This window comes from Juglans microcarpa x Juglans regia, chromosome 3S (assembly GCF_004785595.1).
Source record: "Juglans microcarpa x Juglans regia isolate MS1-56 chromosome 3S, Jm3101_v1.0, whole genome shotgun sequence".
NCBI classification, from domain to species: Eukaryota; Viridiplantae; Streptophyta; class Magnoliopsida; order Fagales; family Juglandaceae; genus Juglans; species Juglans microcarpa x Juglans regia.
The window spans coordinates 5178546-5197880 of NC_054599.1; the positions used below are offsets into that span (position 1 = coordinate 5178546).

General features: G+C 35.9%; 2 protein-coding genes across 2 annotated transcripts; one reads left to right on the forward strand and one right to left on the reverse strand.

Annotated features, from left to right (window-relative positions):
* The first annotated feature begins 233 nt into the window (after nt 1-233).
* On the forward strand, nt 234-4906 carry LOC121258636 (wall-associated receptor kinase 2-like). The gene is made up of 4 exons (XM_041160180.1): nt 234-384; nt 440-1258; nt 1750-1914; nt 3726-4906. Exons 1-4 carry the CDS (start codon nt 234-236, stop codon nt 4904-4906), a joined length of 2316 nt encoding a protein of 771 aa, XP_041016114.1.
* A 4114-nt stretch (nt 4907-9020) lies between these two features.
* On the reverse strand, nt 9021-15428 carry LOC121257948 (binding partner of ACD11 1-like). The gene is made up of 5 exons (XM_041159235.1): nt 15275-15428; nt 12217-12320; nt 11729-11804; nt 9848-9934; nt 9021-9759 (listed from the first exon to the last, which is right to left on the reverse strand). The coding sequence occupies exons 1-5, from the start codon at nt 15278-15280 to the stop codon at nt 9196-9198; spliced, it is 837 nt and encodes a 278-aa protein (XP_041015169.1). The 5' UTR covers nt 15281-15428; the 3' UTR covers nt 9021-9195.
* Between the last annotated feature and the right edge of the window lie 3907 nt (nt 15429-19335).

Below are 19335 nucleotides of genomic sequence, written 5' to 3' on the forward strand. Positions count from 1 at the left end.
ACACACCATCCACGTGACATAATTTAATTTAATTTGGAAGAAGGCATCAACATAATCATTCAAACCGAAATCTTAAAATAATTAATCTGGGTATATTCCTACAACAATAACCACTAAAATATTCTCTGACGTTGGGAGACTCAACTCTTGATCTTTTACCTGAACTGAACATGATCCTAGACTCAAAACCCACCACCTGTGCCGGCCTCCTTGAGCGGGCAAATTGATGTAACATGAATCCTATTCCTGACAGCTGGTGGCTTGACTTGACCCTCCTCTCGTACGACTATAAAAGGTCCAAATTTTTCAGGAAAAATCTTGCAGACAGAGACAAGGAAGACTTGAATTCTCAGCTCAGAAATAGTTCTGGGGAGCTAAGCAATGGTTTTCAACGGCCGGATGCTTATGAAACTAACCTGGGTTTGTGTGATATTATCAGGAATAATTGCAACTGCAGCAGCAGCTCCTGAAATAGCCAAGCCTAACTGCCAAGACCGATGTGGAGATGTTGAGATTCCATATCCATTTGGCACAACTGAAGATTGCTACCTAAATGATTACTTTTCCATCGTTTGTAACGAGTCTTCCAACGAACCCCAAACTCTGATCGGAAATAATTTGGTTGTCACCAACATTTCTGTCCACGGTCAGCTTGACATCTTGATGTACATAGCCCACCAGTGTTTCCCTAACTCCAGCGGTATTCTTGGGTCTGAAAACATTCCCTTTCTGAGAGTCCCTGCCTTCACCATTTCCCACACCCAAAACAAGTTCGTCGCCGTCGGCTGTGACACTTACGCCTTCCTCAATGCTTTCCAGAATAATGAACCCTTCTCCATCGGCTGCACTTCAACATGCCGAAGTATGAGGAATGTTTTCAATGGATCTTGCTCTGGAATTGGGTGTTGCCAGGTTGAGATTCCAAAAGGACTGAAGAATTTCTCATTGGAAGCACGGAGCTATGACAATCACACTACTGTACAGAGCTTCAATCCATGCAGCTATGCCTTTGTTGCTAAACAAGGCCAGTTCAACTTCTCCTCCACTTATCTTCAAAGCCTGCAAAACGTTTTAACCAATCCAATGGTTGTTGATTGGGCAATCGGTAATGAAACATGTGAATATGCTCAGACAAAGTCAGATTACATATGCGGAGGGAACAGCACATGTTTTGATCCAGACAATAATGGGTATGGGTACCGTTGCAAGTGCGAAGAGGGTTATGATGGAAACCCTTACCTTCCTCATGGTTGCCAAGGTACGTATAGTGTAGCTTAGAAGAATCATTTCAGAATCTTGCCAAGGTACGTATAGTATAGCTTAGAAGAATCATTTCAGAATCCATAGTACTCATGATTTTCAAAAAGGATTTTTGTTAATAAACTGATGATTTTACAAAATGAATGGTATTTTATTTTGTTCTCGATCACTCGATGCGTATATAAGTAGCTGAACCAACCCATGTATACTCAAGTCTCAACAAATGATCGATTTATGTTGAATTTATTTTGTATTATCATAGTTTTACCGCCAAATTTACGTGAAAACTGATTGCAGATGCTTATTTTTTGTCATTCGATTTGACATAAAGTTATTGAGTCTGATGAATACTTTCACTCTTATCTTGAGATATTGAGATCAATGAATGCATGCATGGCAAAATATACACCAGCTGACATGCACTTGTTAGTCAAACATCGATCTTTTCTAGTATAGTACTAAATTCTGCACATGCTGCAATGTGTTCAGATATTGATGAGTGCAAAATTGGGAAACCCTGCAATGGATCAGCAAAATGCACCAACCTTGTTGGGAGTTTCTCATGTACTTGTCCCCGTGGCTACGTAGGCGATGGGAAGATGCATGGCTGCATTCCTAAAGCTAGACAATCTTGGACAATAATTATTGCAATGGGTAAGTATATAAGAATTATAAATGCATGAATCATCATCATTGTAATATGTTAATCCAATTTTTTAGTTGATATATTCTTATATACACCATCTTACAACTATGGATAGATTACTTAATTAAGAATTTAAGATAATACACCATGTTAACGTAAAAATACGCACAGTCTGGAATGGAAGAGAGATCCATTCCCAAGATGCGCTGAGATGGACTGGGCCTAGATCGGTGTTGTTTGGAGCCTCCAACAATGGTCCGGTGCGGATGTACGATTCGGTGTGTACATCTATAGTGGTGAATAGTATTTAAATGCAGATGAAATAAGAAAAGATGAACATACAAATTTATGTGGTTCAGCACTAGGCCTACGTCTACGGGGGTTTGGGGAGGGGAGATTCTACTATAATAAGCTTGTTTACAGTGTCTCATAGCCTCTCATTTCTCACTGTACAATGGAAGCTGTAGATCTATTCACTAGAGAAGAAGTTCTCTCTGGAGCTCTTAGGTTGAAGAAGAAATCGAAGTAGAACCCAAAAGTCAAAAGAAAATCCAAAGTCCCTGTCCCAAAAAAAGTCTGCAATTTGTAGGTTCTCCTTGCTTTTTATCTCCTACCCCTCATTTGCTTTAAGTCATTTCCCTACTTTTCTCTCTTGACACCTTGTTTTTCCTTGCTTTATGTCAAATCCTCCATTTTCCTCTCCTAACATTATTCTCATACCTCCTAACACCTCATACCTTTAGTCCATTCTTGTCCCTCATTCTTCTCTAACATTTTGTCTTCTAGTGAGTCCCCCCATTGGCTGGGTCAAGGAAAAATCCCCTCACACACCACATATATATAAATTCTTAGATTTTATTCCATACTTACAAATCATATGGTTGATCAAGATTTTTCATAGCAATATTTAAAAATCATGTCTACCAACTTTGCTCAACTCATAGGTAACGAGCAAACAATCCAGTACTAATTATCTCCGGTCGGGTAGGGGAAAAGTATTCCGCCGGCCCCCTAGTTATATGTACGTATTAAGAAGTTGTCCACCTCTCTCGTCTTCTTTCTTCTCCTTATTTGATCTTATTCTTTCTCTTCTCTCTCATTTCTCAGCCTTTGCCTCTTCCCATCTCATAATTTCTCATTCTTCTCCTTCTCCTAATTTCTTCTTAATTTTTTTCTTCTATCAAGCCATAGGCTCTATGTGCCATGGTATAATTTGAGACCCAATGCTGCAATGGTGCTTGGGTGATCTCCATGGCTCTATGATTTTAGATCTCCATGTTCTTGGGTTTGCTTGTGTAATTTTTGAGTTTGATGGCTCCATTTCTGTGATCTCCATAAGAGGACGAGGTCCCAAAAGGCAAGGAAAAACTAAAATTCATCATGGGCTTCTTGCCAACTAAAAATTTCAACTTTAAAGTTTTAAGTTGAAAGGAAGCTCTCGCCAGATTCATCATTTCCAATTGAATAATATTTTTATCAACATGTTTATCGTCTTCTCTTGACGCGACACCAAATGGTTTATAGAGTAGTAAAAATAATAGATAATTTTTGAATCATTTGTGTGACCATAGGAAATGATTAAAGGATGATGAATAATGCTCATGACTAGCTAATTTATTAAGTATTCTAACTTTGAATGTGCCATCTCGCTATATAATACATATGCTACCTGTTTGACTTGCAAATAATTTGAATCGTTTGTGATAATAGAGATAAGCTATTGACTTAAACTAGAATTGAAACTTTCTTTAGGAAAGAAAAATATTGAAATTTTAAACATTTTGGTTTATTAAAATGTGTATTTGAACATCATGTGCAGGTATCGGAATAATCCTCTTGTTGCTACTTGTGGGAGGTTCTTGGGTTTATTGGGGATTGAAAAGAAGACAACTCATAAAGCTCAAAGAGAATTTCTTTCAAAAAAACGGTGGCTTAGTGTTACAACAAAAACTTTCAAGTTACACAAGTACATGCATGGAGACAACAAGAATCTTTAGTGTAGAAGAGCTTGAAAAGGCTACTGACAACTATGATGAGAGTAGAGTCCTTGGCCAAGGAGGTTATGGAACTGTTTACAAAGGAGTATTATCAGACAACAAAGTGGTTGCCATTAAGAAATCAAAAATCTGTGATCAGAGCCAAATTAAACAATTCATAAACGAGGTGATTGTGCTTACCCAAGTTAATCATAGGAATGTGGTCAAGCTATTAGGTTGTTGTCTAGAAACGGAAGTTCCTTTACTGGTTTATGAATTTATCACAAATGGGACTCTTTTTGACTACATTCATAACAAAAGCTTATCATCCTCATTCTCGTGGGAAATGCGTCTGAAGATAGCATCAGAAATTGCAGGAGCACTTGCATACCTACATTCAGCAACTTCCATGCCAATCATACATAGAGATGTAAAAACTGCAAACATACTTCTAGATGAAAGCTACTCAGCAAAAGTGTCTGACTTCGGAGCTTCAAGACTAGTTCCTCTTGATCAAACGCACATAGCAACATTGGTGCAAGGAACTTTTGGGTACTTGGATCCAGAATACTTTCATACTAGCCAACTAACAGAAAAAAGTGACGTCTATAGCTTTGGTGTTGTTGTTGCAGAGCTATTGACAGGTAAAAAGGCACTTTGTTTTGATAGGCCTGAAAGTGATAGAAATCTAGCAATGTATTTTAGTTCTATGATAAAAGAATATCGTATAATTGAAATAATTGACGATCATATTGTAAGTGAGGGAAGTATTGAGGAGGTGAAGGAAGTTGCTAACCTTGCAAAAAGGTGCTTAAGATTAAAAGGGGAAGAAAGACCTACCATGAAGGAAATAGCAATGGAGCTTGAGGGATTGAGAATTACAGAAAAGCATTGGTGGGGAAAGCCTGAATATATCTATACAGAAGATCAGACTGAACAGTTGCTCAGTGCAGACACATTTAGCCTTGATGTTGGCAATGGCTACTCTTCTTCTACCAACACAACTTCCAAATACGAAGCATGAAAGACCAAGTCTTGCAAGCACTGGATGATGGCAGATAAGTAATTAGTTCATGGTAAAATATACTTGCATCAATTGCTAACAAATCATGATGACTTTCAAGCATATTTTTAAGCTGTATTTCTAACTTTTATTTCTTCCTTCCCTTTTCTTTTCTTCCCTAGAGGCTTCATTAATGACAGTAGTACTGAGTTTATTTCTAATGGTTTCAAATGTTGTTGTCTTTCATCCCCCCCTTTGGCTAAGTAGTCATTCCTTTTTTCTGATAGGTACTGTCAGTTGTTTTTATCATGTATTAATTTTTCTTTAATATATGCTATTTTGTAACACAAATAACTGGTTGTAAATGAAATTTTGGAATTTTATGTTACCACATGCTATCTATAATTAATGTTTCTCAATTGGCCTTTCTGGTCGACCAAAAATATTCCTGGCAATGTGTTATTTGCAGTGAAATTTAGCGTTGCAGTTGATCTAAAAGTGCCGTCATCGAAAAAATAGTTGCATTAACTCAATTTCGCCATAAATGAAAGCAATAAATTACCTCATTCCGTCACACAAGAGTCGCATAATACTCATATATATAGTCAAATATATATATATATATATATTTATATATATATATATATATATATATAAGACTTGCAAAAGAGAGTACTTTGCAATCTTCAGTGGTGCCAAATCGAAGAAGAGAATCCAAGTTTTACTATTTTTTTTTTCTGTGCGATTTCCTACTGATCGAAGTTGGAGCCTTAATTTATATGTAACATCCGAGCCCAGTCAGGCTGCTTTACAAAATTTTGGGTTATAGTTATGAAAAATCGTTTGGGATTACGAGTAAAATTTTTAGAAGTGTTTGGGCCTAAGATATTTTTGGCGGTATAAAATTTTTTTTAATAGGTTTGATAATTAGGTTTTAAAGTCTTTAATGGATCGAGTGTATGTTCATCAAAAAATTTATGGGATAAGTGTATTTATTTTAGATTGGGTAGAGACCCAAAACTTTAGATAAAAGCCATGCAATAATCTTGTTAAGGGTCCAAGGCGTGGGCCTAAGTATATTTACTTTATGTTATGTTATGTTATTTTATTTTATCTTCTTTTCTTTTCTTTTTAGACGTAAGAAACCGGTCCGTGAAATCATTTTCCAGACACCATCGCTCGGTTTGTGTCCATTTTCCTTTTTCATGCAGTGTTCCTATCCTCTCCTTTAGGTTTCTTATCTCTTTACTGTTTATATATCTTATATATATGCGTTAAGCATCCTCAGTGCCGCTACCCTCTCTTCATGCTTTCAGCCATTTAAACTCATTTGAGCTTCCACCCCCAACCTCAGTACAGACCACAGCCAGGCACTGAAGAACCACCTTCTCCGTAAAACACCAACCGAAGAGCTTGATTTGCATCCAGTAAACCGCCACAGCCAAAGCCAGTCCACGAGTCGTAACTCCACCAAACACAGTTCACGCCAGTGCCTCCGCCTCTCATAGTCCATCACCCAAGCCGTGCGCCACCACCCTCTCCGTGTAAACACCACCTATGTAAGCCACGGAACTCCCCTGTTTTTAGCCACCCGAAACAGAGATCCATCCACCAAACCACTGCACTGCACCGTACCACACCGCACCAACCACTCCAAGCCGTTGCCACCCGCACGGAAAAGGGCCGTCGGACACCCTCATGCCACCTCAGCCGATAACAACCCCTCACGGTGAGCATCTGCTTCTTTCCATCCTCTCTCTCTCGCTCACCTCTCCCTCTTGTTCTCTCGTGCTCAGCGCTGCTCGACGAAAGCTCCGCAACGCTCCTGCTCTCCTGCCGCGCCACCACAGCTCCTCCAGCCAGCCCCGTCACACCTTACCCTTCCACGCGTGCCTTGGTTTCCCTGGGGTAAGCCCCTACCGCCGCGCACTGGGTGTTATTCCCGTGCATGGTGTGTGCGTCTGGTTTTATGATTATAAGTGATGTGCGTACATAATATATATGTTATATATATATAAAGTGTTAACTTGATAGTTGAGTCTGTTACCAGTTTTACCCCTATACTTCCAGATTTATGTTTTCGGTTGAGAGGTATTTATTTATTTTTTTGTTATGTTAAAATGAGTTTTGTTTTAAGTCTCATAAAACATTATTTTTGTGTAGAAAATATTTTAATAACATAGTTAACTAAAGGAAGTAAACCTATTTTTAGGAGAGGAGTTTTACATGGCGTAATTTATAAGATTTTTAAAGTAGTCTAAGTGTTTTATTAATTTATAATGCGTAGTTGGTGCTTTAGATATTTTTAAATATTACTTTTTATTGAGTTCCTTAATTGTCTTAGCACTTGTTCGATTAAACCTCTTATTCGGTACAAATTCAATTAAGTGGATATTGATAGTTTTAGAAAATGATGGTATTTTAGGAATTATGAGCATTTTAGGTTTTGAGGTTTTAAAATAGGTTCTTTTAGCAATTTAGGTTTAATTATCGAGACACATGATTGATTGAAAATTTACGGGGATTGCGTGATTTTTATAGGTAACGATTAATATTTGTTTGGCTTTGTTGAGGAAAAATTCTTTTAAAGGCTAAGGAGTTCAGGTAAGCAGGGTTCCTATGCTAGACTTTGCATAAAAAATAAATAAAATGGGCTGAGGTTGATTTTTTGAAAAAAATATGAATGTTTTGTTATGAAAAGAATCTGAAATGACCTCAGTTATTTGTTTTGCATGACTCATGAAATTCTGTTTAAGAATAAAGTATTTTCTGTCATGACTGGTGTAGATATGAGCTTATTTTGACATTTTGTTTCCGAACTATGCAAAAGAGAGCGAATATGAAATTTTGTGCATAAATTATATTTTGTGAACTGATTCTGTTCTGTTATGAAAATATTCTATACTCTGATATGATAAGATGTGATTTATGAATCCTCTAGCATGACATTCTGTTTCTATTCTGACCTTACCACGGGTGTAAAAATGTGGCCTCTGTTTGGGTTGGTACCAACTTTTCTGTTTCTGGTGCACCCACTTTAGAAACAAAGTGGTTTTCTGCGTGATCTTTCCTATATGCACACTCGGGGCTCCGAGAATGATAAGGGGAAGATTCACATTTTGTTTCTGCTCGGTTGGCCGTCGGGTTTTGCACAACCCTATCACGGGGGTTAAACATGGAATTCTGTTCTGATATGATATTTTAGTTATGCTGTGCCAAGGAAATTTTGAATAAGAATATTGTGAACTTTCGCTCTGATATTTTTGATAACATGTTCTGACTCTGCATTCTGAATATAAAAAGTGTTTTATTCTGCATTCTGAAACCTATAAATGCTCATGTTTGCATACTAGTATATGTTCTCTGCTTATTGAGTTGTTGATAACCCACCCCTATCTCCATAATATGTTTCAAATAATTTTTGATGCAACAACTGGAAATCAAGAATAGGAAGTACTTGCAAGTTTGTTGATCATAGAAGACTAAGTGCCTTAGGGTACAATGACTGTGGAGAGTATTTTTGATAGTGTTAATATTACATGTGGCTTTGGTATTTTGAGTAATGGACGTTCCTAGTCTTTGTGGGAAAGTTTATGTTTATTAATGATACACCATTGAGGTGCCCTTATGTAGGAACATGGATATTTGTATTGAACAAATAGGTTAATATGTTATGGAGATTCTGGTTTATTTTAAATGTATTATTTGGAAATGACTTTTAGGTGATATGAGTTAACTCTCTGGACCCTCGAGGTCAGGGTGTTACAATTGGTATCAGAGCCAGATTTGAGATTCTGCAGACTTTATGGATTAAGATTTTGAGAATTTAAGGTTTCAGATTTGATTGGCTTATTTTGAAGGTTGTAGGACATGACTCGGAGGTCTAGAATTTGATGTTATATCCAAAGGGGTAGTAGGGAGACACGCATGCATTCAATGCACCGGCCAGTTGGTATATAAATTGAAACTTTTGTTACAGCTAGCTAGAAAGCTACAAGAAAGAACACTAGTGTTGAGATTGATCATATCTACATCAAAATTAAAATGCTGTTGATATTTAAGATTCATTTCTAGTACATAAGCAGGTCCATGAACAAATTTAGACTGGCCCTCAAAAGGACATTGAGTCAGGAGAAAAAAACAATAAATGCTGGAAAAATATAACAGGTGTCCCATGTTAAATACATGATACATAGCATTAAAACTATCAGAAGGCATGCACATACTATATATGCTTACTAAGCACTGCTATTCTGTAACATGACAATGCCTTTAGTTTGTATGCAAATATTTACATTAATTTCTCAGATTCAGAGGATCAATCCCTGTGCAGGTGCGGGTTGGGAGGGTTGTTCCTTTGTAGCAGCAGCTTTGGGAGAGTTAGACTCATGGGTCTGAGAAGAGCCTTCCACAATTTTCCCCTGATCTTCCCCAGCTAAAACCGTTTCCTTTGCCTTCTGCCCCACTTCCCCAGCTGCCTTGGCAACCTTACTGAATGCGCCAGTAACCCACGAAGCCCCGGTTAGAACGTAACGATTCTTCATGATGGCAGATCCTGCACTACTCACCGTCTGCTCGGCAGCTGAAAATGCAGTCTTGGTCTTCTCCGAAACTTGGAACTTCTCATCCATTTCCCTCACTTTGTCAGTCACTAAGATCGTGCCAGCACTAACTTTCTCACTGATACCAATCTTTTGGTCCAAAGAAGCAACTTTGGCCGTGGCGGTTGAAGTGAACTGGTGCTTCTCATCAAAGGCCTTTGCTTTGTTTAATGCATCTTTGCCCAAATTGAAGCCCTTGGCCAGCATGCTGCTGACAACGTCCTCTGCCTTCAGAATTGCAGATTCAGAACCACCACTTTTGTCGTCTGTTTCCTGATGAGATTGAAACAAATAAACAATACATAATGTCAGGGAAGATTATTGTCAATGACATTTAAGATGGCATAGAAGACAACATTACAGTTGGCAGTGCAGATGCAGCAGCAGCTGGTAGCTCATATTCTGGAGCCAGAGCAATGGTGACAGACTGATCAACTATTGTTGCCCCCTGAAAAAAACCCCCACATATATTTATTATATGAAAAGAAGGTAGAAATATAAACATATTTACTTACGCTTATGAACAGCTGGGAGTAAAATGGCAAGAAGATTTACTCTCTTCAACTGCCAAAAGACATAAAATAAAATTGTATATAATGAAGAAACTCTTGATACTTGAGTATCCCAGAACCAAGAAACTATGATGGTGCCACCAAGAGATATAGATTTCTTTAATAAAAATTTATTAAAAAAAAAGGAAGGGGGGAAAGGGGGGGGGGGGGGCATAAAAAAAAATGCTTGATAGTGGAACGTCATTTGCAAATAGTTCACTAATGGAAAATTCTGCTTGTAAGTGGTCATGCGCACCCAGACGCGCACCCATCCAACGTGGCAAGTCCGGATTTGGAGATTAGGTATAAGGCAGTGGCAAAATCGTTCCAGGAGGATTTCGAATTTTTAAATCCATTTAACTACAGCCCAACATCAATAGGTTGGTAAGCCATGGTGTTCTTCTCAAACCAGGTACAGAGGCTACAGAAGAGGGAGGATGATGGTTCAGGTAACCATTCTTCTTTCGTATCTCCTAAATGAACCAGCTTTTCTTTCAACAAAATCAAATGCTTCGTTTAGTTTGCTCAAGGTTGCCCCAAAAACTAAGGCACAGACCTTCGAAAACTAGCCACGCAGACTTTTTCTCAACCTCCTCTCTGAAACCCATCTCAGAACTTCCTAATTCCAAGGATCTACCATCTCTAACGGCGATAAGCATCATAAATCAAAGCTGCCTTCTTCGTTGTGTTTTTCTCAACCTGCCGGTGAGAATCTGGTTGCGGTTGAAGATCTGAAGGAACCTAGCCATGCAACCCATTTGCTTCTTAATATGTTTCCGGTCATGCACCATACCCGTCGTCATTTTCCCAAAAACTCTGCAATATATGTCTCCCACTCCAAACATTTCCTACTCAAGCAAGCAGCGAAAAAATAGAATGCAAAAAAGTGTACGTCTGAGAGGAAAAAAACTGGTAAATTATGAGCATTGATTGAAATAGAATGACAAACATGTTACCCGCTAGAATCCAATAAAAAAAAACAGGAACTATGTGGACTTAATGCAATGGAGTGAAGAAAGAAAGGGTCCCAAGAGATCCACAGAGAAAATGTTTCAGCAGATGGAGAAGATGAAGATAAAAATCTGCAGCAGATGGAGAAGATGAACATGGAGATTTTGTAAACTCATGTGCAGATAGAGAGTTTCTCAAGGACGAGAAGAAGAAGCTCTTCTCTCTTCTCTTAGTGTTTTTTTCTTTCTTTCCTCTTTTTTTTTTTCTAAACATTAACATCTGACAATATTGTCCACATCACCATCGGTACCCATATCAGTCCGCATATTCGCTTGTACCTAGCAGAATTCTTCACTAATAGACCGAGGGATAAGTAATTCGACTCATTCACATCTAGAATACAAGTCACATCAATCAATAGGGCAGTGCAGTGCCCATGTGAGATTAACCACAATAACAATTGGTTCAGGGTTAACAATAATCGCAGTGAGAATAGAGAAGTGATGCTTTTTGCACAGGAAAGAAATCAATATCACTTGTACTACACTCGAGAACCCGACTTTCTTTCCCTACATGTACACTAGGCATGCGTACTGTAAAGTCAGCCAGGAAGATTAGCAGGGAAAAGCTTATGTCATATAGAAATGGATATTACCGTTGAATAATGCAAATAACAGAATCAGCAAACATTCAAGAATAACAAGGAAGAAGAACTCAAAAGACACTTCACGTGATAGTACCGAAAGAAGTACAGCAGTCTCTGCCTCTTGGGTTTCCTTGAAGGTGACGTATGCCACTTGAGACCTCTCCTCCTCACTGGAAAAAGAAAGGACAAAAAAATTAAGCTTTATCAGAGCATCGGCCTCTGTGATCATAGTTGCTATGTTAGGTCGTGAGGAAGGAGAGCTAAAAATAAATCCTGGTTTGGTTATGCAAACCAAATCATCTCATCTTATCTTATCTCATATAATTATTATAACTTTTTCAAACTCTCACACAAAATATAATAAAGAATTTAATTTTTTTTAAATCTCAAAACAAAAATAATATTAAAAAAATATATTCTAACAATATTTTATTCAACTTTCAACTTTTATCTTATCTCATCTCATCTCATCTATATAACCAAACAAGCCTGCAAGCTTGGCAGTTCATTTCGTTCTCCATCATTTTGGTAGACATGCATAGGAGAAACGCAGATATATCTAAGTTGATTATGAAGACCAACCTTCGCAGTTCAACATATTCAATTTTTCCAGAAAATGAGAAGAACTCCTTTATATCTTGCTCAGATGCACCTAAGGAGATATTGTTGACTTTCACTGTTGTCATCTGAAATGACAAGAAACCAAAAAAGCACATAATAGAACCACCAGTTAGATACTTGTAGAATAAATTTTCCCATGAGTAGAGAACACAACAACAATTTAAGTGCTAGAAAATAATGTCGCAAGAAGAATATAATCATGCTCCTAAGAGGACAAAAGATTAAGGGCTACCATATAAGTCCACAAACAAACAATTACTCTCATCCTCCCCTCTTTATATATATCAACTTTTGTTCAGACAACAAAATCTATGGTATTCATAAGAAATTATCAGCTTCATAAAAAATTAGATGGTTCAAAATCGGAAACACAAAATATGCACTAGGACGAGTAAGAAATACGTTAGCAAGAATCTAACGTTCCTAAAGTGGGTCAATCATGTTCCTCATTTTAGATAAAAATCAAAGTAGCCTTAAAAGGGGTAAATTATATTCCTCATCTTTCATAAGTAGCTTAAACAGAAACTTTTGTTTTTCTTTTCTTTCTTGTTTCTTCACTACTTGTGACGACTAAGGCAAGGCAGCAAGTGAAGATAGCAAGAGGAAAATTATTAGGATGACTTCTTAGCTACAATTGGAAGGGGGGGGATTAAATGTTGTAGCTCACATGGAAAACTATCAAGAGCTAGACTTCAATTTCATCTCTCTGCTATATTATACAATATAAAAGTTAATCCGTCTCCTACCTTGGATATGCCAGGTTGGTCATCTTTGAACTTTGCGCACGTTATCAGGTTTACTTAACTGACCCCATCATGCAAAGGCTGTAGTACTACCAAGTGCAATTAGGGATACGTAATTCTCTCCCCCAATAAGCATGAGACTAACTAAACATATTTACCACAACAATTTCAAATGATGATTTTACACAAGCAAATGATGGTGCATATTTAGAAGTGGAATGAGGGAGAAAAAAGCTGTTAATAATATCCTGTAGCATGCAAAAGTTGTGGTCACAAATGCAGTCTCTAAATATAATCACATAGTAAGAGAAAAGTATCTGCTGTCATATATCTATTTTTTCATTAAGGTTCTCCACAGGACCTCAAGATGAGCATAAGTGGACCATGCAACAGAAAATAACAAAGTCAATTCAAATGTCCAGAACTTGAAGATTCTACAGGCTACAAAGTGGACAGCCTCACAGAAAATGAAGTTGAATCATCCAAGAGATATTCCAACACAGATATTGAACTTAAAAATGAACTAACCCTCTATGGCTAGCCGGTCCTAAACCATATAAAAAATGTGGCATCCTTAATCTCTTCCGAAACTTCTAATGGAGAAATTACAAGCCTGAGTTCAATTGGCACTAATATGGGGTGGCATTCAAGTACATCTAGGTTTCAATCCCAACAATGAGCACCACTATGCACAGTGGTGAAACTATGTGGAGACCAGAGGGGGCCATGTCCTCCCTGGCCTCCCGAAAAAATAATTATACTTAATCTTATATAAAAATTAGAGAAAATAATTTTTTATCCGCAAAAACTTTAAAAACCTCTTAAGATTATTAAAAAATATGAAAAGAATTTTCTAATTTCATCTAAAAGTTGAGTCTCCAACAAAATATGAAAAAGAAAATTCTCCATTTTTTAAAACTCAAAAGATTTTTCCTCCTAAATATAAAACAGAACATATACAGTTAAAAAATATAAAAAAACCCATACCCATAAAATTTTAAAAAATATGAAGATGAGTTTAAAAAAGAACCCAAAAGTTTGGTCGCTAAAATATGAATAACTGTTTGCGTCTATAGATTTTTATTTTTATTTTCAAGTTGGATAAAAATTGTGTGTCATACATTGAATGAATATGGAATGATTTTTTTTTTTTTTATAAGTAGAAAATGGAATGAAATTACAGTTATAGTATATATTTTTTACACATAACAACAAAATGCATGAAACAAATGCATACACATATATACAAACATGCACACATATAATCATCATACAAGTTCAGCCTCCCCAAAGCCAGAATTCTGGTTCCATGCCACTGACTATGCAAATTATCATAGAGACCCACAAGAAGGATGGAGAAATAGCGGAGAAAATAAAGAGAGCTGTAATCTTGATACTGAAATTTTCATCTAAACTTGACCCAAAACTATGACATTCAAGGGCAAAGGCAGTCTTAAAAATTACAAAAAATTGTATCTCCGAGCGTGTATATAAATGAAGTATACAATAACATTAAACAAGTCCCAATTGGCTAGATCTTTCGATGAATATATGCTACTGATTAGTATTGCTTCACTTAATGTAACCCCAATTCAAACAAAAATGAAGTAATCGTGCAAGACAGAACTTGTAAGTTGGAGATACATATCTTTCTCCAAAGCCTTAGGCAAATACGATGTTGTAAAGACCATTACCAATGGTGGAGCTTTGCAATAAGCATTACAAGGCAAGGCAATAATGCATTAATAAAGAATGTGCAACGTGCAAGAAACAAATAATCCAAACTACATCTATAATGATTTAAATATATATATATATATAAATCAAAAATTAAAATAAAATATTACAGGTTTTGGCCTCTGAGAAAACAGGAGCAAATAGTTTTTTAAGCTGAACCAAAAGAGGATCCTCTTTGATGGGATCTTAGAATATAAATTCATAAAATTCCTCTCTGCTGCTACCACACGTTTTCTCTGCAACCAAGCATGTTGAGGAACGAAAAGATGCAGATGTACAGAATAATTTCTCGAGCATTTTATCCCAAGGGGTAAAAACAAGAGGAGAAAAAAAGTTGTAAACAACAAAACAAATTCTCAACTATAATATTCCTAAAAAACAGTTATGTTAATCTTTGATTTCGATCTATTTCCTACATTTTCACAGCAACCATGCGGATCCTGGAGAAAAAATTGAACAAAAATAACATAGAGAGGGAGAGGGAGAGAGAGAGAGAGATCGAAGCAAAAAACAAAAAACAAAAAAAAATCGAAACTTACCGGCATGACGTATCGCTTATCGTTAGGACAGAGCTCAAAATCTAGACAGGGAAACAAAAGCTTTCACAGAGAGCGACAAGAGTTTCAGGGAAAGAGAAAGCCTGCAAAGTGCAAATTGACGGTTATATACGATTCTACGATTCGTGGCAAATTTCAAGGGCGGTTGATTGAATTCGATTCTCTGCGGACAGTTTTTACTTTGATCTCTGGCAATCACTTTTTTGATTGGGTTTCACTGTTGTACTTTGATTTCCCAGTAATTTAAGGGCATCTAGTGGCCAAATTGTACAATATGTAGAAACGTGTTTAAAGAAGTTCAGCAAAAAGTGGTTGTAGCTGATTGTGTCTGTAATCTTAATTTCGTCAATGTGCCACGCGGTTATCGTTCGCTTCCACCTAAAGGGTTGTGCTTAGGGACACGTGTAAGGTTGGCAGCATAGATGGTCTCCTTGTTTATTAATAATAAAATAAAATAGAATTTGTCATATCTTTGGGTCAAATGGGCCTCAAGGCGTTCGTTTCCTTATTAATGGGCTAGTTAAATTGTGGTAAATAAGAGCCCGTTTCTTCCCACAAAGCCATTTTTAAAGAAATCTTGCTTGGTCTGTGGATGGGCTGAAGTTTTGGGCCAACCTTCTTAGCCCTCAACCAACTGATAATGTAAAAGTGACCAAGAGATTTCGCCCCATTTGATAGGAGAAAACTACAAAATGATATACAAATAATGAAAATTGGGATCTCTTTCCCAAGTTTTACCTCTCATTAAAGTGAATAAAGGATCAGTTTAACTGTCGTTTCTATTCTTTATACATAGAAATCCTTCAATCCAAACATATTTTAAAGTTTTAGAAAGTCTTTTTAAAAAAAGACTTTATCTATGTTGGTATAAATGGTGCAATATCGTGTATATATAAGTAGTACTATACGTACTTATACTTTTACTTACAATTTTACTTACAAAACTCATTTTGTTACTTTTTAAAAAAAAAATTATGATTTTCAACATATCAATAACTGACATGTGAATAAATAAGTTTTTTGTAGATTTTTCCATTTAGCATTTTTCGTGTATGTATATGTTTATATTATACACTTTATTATTTATAATTATAAAAAAAAATACACTATAGGTGCAATTTTATTTCATATTACTTCAATTTATAACAAACATTTTTTATTGAATTCGATAATTGATCATATTTAAAGTTTTTAATTCAAATAAAATAAGAAATCCCCACTGCATATTTTTGTTCATGTATTTTTCAGTTAAGTAAAATATTGATTCATTGATTGAATAAACTTAAGAGTGAATCTGCAAATGTTTAAAGGTTTAAAACAAGAAGTCTGTTTTTTAAAAAAAGAAATGAATGACTTTTGAATTTTATGTGAGGCCCCCAACCTTCGTTTGGGATGGAATAGAGGCTTAGAGCGTTAGGAGATGCAACACAAGATTACATACCCCCGTTCATAATAGTTAATATACAATGCATCCTAAAACACAACTAACAATATGCAATAATCGCAATAGAATAATGGTGATTAAAAATAACTTATGTTAGAATGAACTAAAACATCTCAATAGCATTAATATTCATTATGAGTTTAAACGATAAGTTAGTATATCTTCAATACAAAATACTTCAAATAATAAGTCTCCACGATTAGATCAACTCCTTCATACACTCTAAGGTATGAAGGGTTAGAGCTATGAACATCAAAACAAGATCTAATCTTCAATTGAGGTCTGACTCTTCTTCAATTAGTCAGATCCGCTAGTCCATCATATCTGTTCTCGTCTAGTCCTGATACGACTTTTATCATCGCAAGTAGAACGATAATGGGTCCACAAGGGATGAGATTTACTTGAAATCTTATTAACTTAAACAACTAGAGTGCACAAAGTAAATTATGCATAATAAATGATAAATATGAAATGCATGCTATGTAGAAAATCCGTATTTGTCTCCCATCTAGATTCCTCAACTTTTTCAGAAAAACTTTGATGCACATTTTCTTATAGATGACATTTTTCAATTTAACTTTAAAAAATATAACATTTCATCATCGCTAAGCATTATTAACAATCATATTAGCATTAACATTACATCATAAAGTATGGTATTATTACAGTTTCTCATATGCACTATGAGTACCTACTGGTGACCGTAATACAACTCATGTTCAAACTACGTTGTCTGCAGACTCATTCTCAATGCATTGGTAACATAACATTATCATCATCATAATATCATAACATCATAACATATACACCCACCAGCCTTAGGTATCATAAAATTTGACTTCAATCCAGTGTTGTTTAAAAAAAATCCATTCGAAACCCGTTGATTGTTTTTCGTCAACGCAGGGGTTACCACTCATTTTTATTCAATCTAGAGTGGACAGAGGAGTTCCATTAGGATAAATCATCATCCTAGCTTTTGAGGTCGTGACAAAAATTAAGTTTTCATGCTATGCTTGAAAATATTTTTCATGATATGCATTCGTAAGTATGCTCCATGTGAAAATGACAATTTTTTATAACATGCTCAAAATTCAAATGATGAAAATTGCACATGCTTCATATAACATGATATTTCATGTTCAAATTACATTTATATCATGAATGTTTAGAAAATCGAAGCGGTTGTAATCAAAGTTATACTAAGTTAGGGTTCGAACCACTAAGGAAGATGCTCGTAATTAAAAGGGTTCAAAAAATAGTATTTACAAAACTGCCCATAAACTTTTCAAAATTACCACTAAGGTCCTAAATTTTTACTATTTACATTTTGGCCCCAAAATTTACCAAACTTCACAAACCCTATATTTTCTATATTCTAAAACCATCTATATCCTTATAATTTTAAGAATCAAAATGAAACTATGTCAATTACACGCAACTCGTGGCCTGCATCCCTTTAAGGCCTATGTGTGATTTCAATTTTTTTTTTTTTTAAAAACTCTATAGATGCATGTGTGCTTCAAATTTCTCAAATGAAACCTTGAATATAATCTTAGGAAAAATTTAAAATCTTAGGTTTAAGTCCTGCAAGTTCATCCCAACACTTAAGCATGGATTAAGACCAAATTACCACTAAAGCATCCATTAAGCATATGTATAATGTTTCTACTTTTTCTTTACCAAAAAAATATTTAGAACCTAATTAACTCATGCATTTTCATTCTCGAGGCTTTTCTAATTTCTATTTAATCAAGCTTAGGTAAATTAATCAAAATTTCATGAATTAAATTTAAATTTAAACTTAAGCAAAACCAAAACATGATTGATGATCAACACAAGATAGAATTTAAGCCTATTATGGCATGCTTCCAACTTCGAAATTAAACCTTCAAAATTCATTCTAAGACATTTTTTAATCATATAGAATTATACTAGGACATGCCCTAGCTAAAAATTCAACTTAAATAATTTATGCATTTCATACTTCCCAATTAACTCGATTGTGAGCTTAGCATGGTAATCCTCCATTAAATTAAATCAAACCTCATTCTCATGCCATAAATTGAACCCTAATATAACATATAACACTTAACAAAAGTAAGAACACTTACAAAATTTGTGGCTCTTAAATCTCCCAAACACACATACTTCAAGAACACTCAAACTCTCACTAAGTTTCACTCTCTTGCACACTAAGGGGGGAGATGCTCTCAAGAACTCAAGTGAAGACTTGGAGGAGTGGTGTTGGGAAATGAGGAGGGATTGAGGTATTTATAGGCTTCAAGAAGGGAGGGGACGTTAGCTTTGGATGAAGAGGGAGCTTGGGATTGGTTGAAGCGGGCAGTGGAGTATGGTGATGCAAGTTCCAGCTCGTGTCATCATTTGTGTAGGTGAATAGTATTCAAACCCCTATCATTTCTTCATTTTCAGGTGATGCATTGAGTTATGTGGATGTAGAAAATAAAAATAAAAATAAAAAATGAAATGAAGCAAGTGAGGTCATGCTTGCAGCCAACGGGTACGGATTTCCAAGGCTGGCCAGATTTTCATCACTTGCTTGTCTCATCTTCTTGGATTTGTTTTACAGATCTAATGATTA

Excerpts from the sequence above, each read along its gene's own strand:
- LOC121258636 (XM_041160180.1), top strand. The coding sequence starts at position 234 with ATGAATCCTATTCCTGACAGCTGGTGGCTTGACTTGACCCTCCTCTCG. Across the intron at positions 385-439 it reads TTCTGGGGAGCTAAGCAATG|GAATAATTGCAACTGCAGCA; the intron begins GTTTTCAACGGC and ends TGATATTATCAG. Across the intron at positions 1,915-3,725 it reads GACAATAATTATTGCAATGG|GTATCGGAATAATCCTCTTG; the intron begins GTAAGTATATAA and ends CATCATGTGCAG.
- LOC121257948 (XM_041159235.1), bottom strand. Across the intron at positions 11,805-12,216 it reads GAATATGTTGAACTGCGAAG|TGAGGAGGAGAGGTCTCAAG; the intron begins GTTGGTCTTCAT and ends TTCTTTTTCCAG. Across the intron at positions 9,935-11,728 it reads AGACTGCTGTACTTCTTTCG|GGGGCAACAATAGTTGATCA; the intron begins GTACTATCACGT and ends GGTTTTTTTCAG.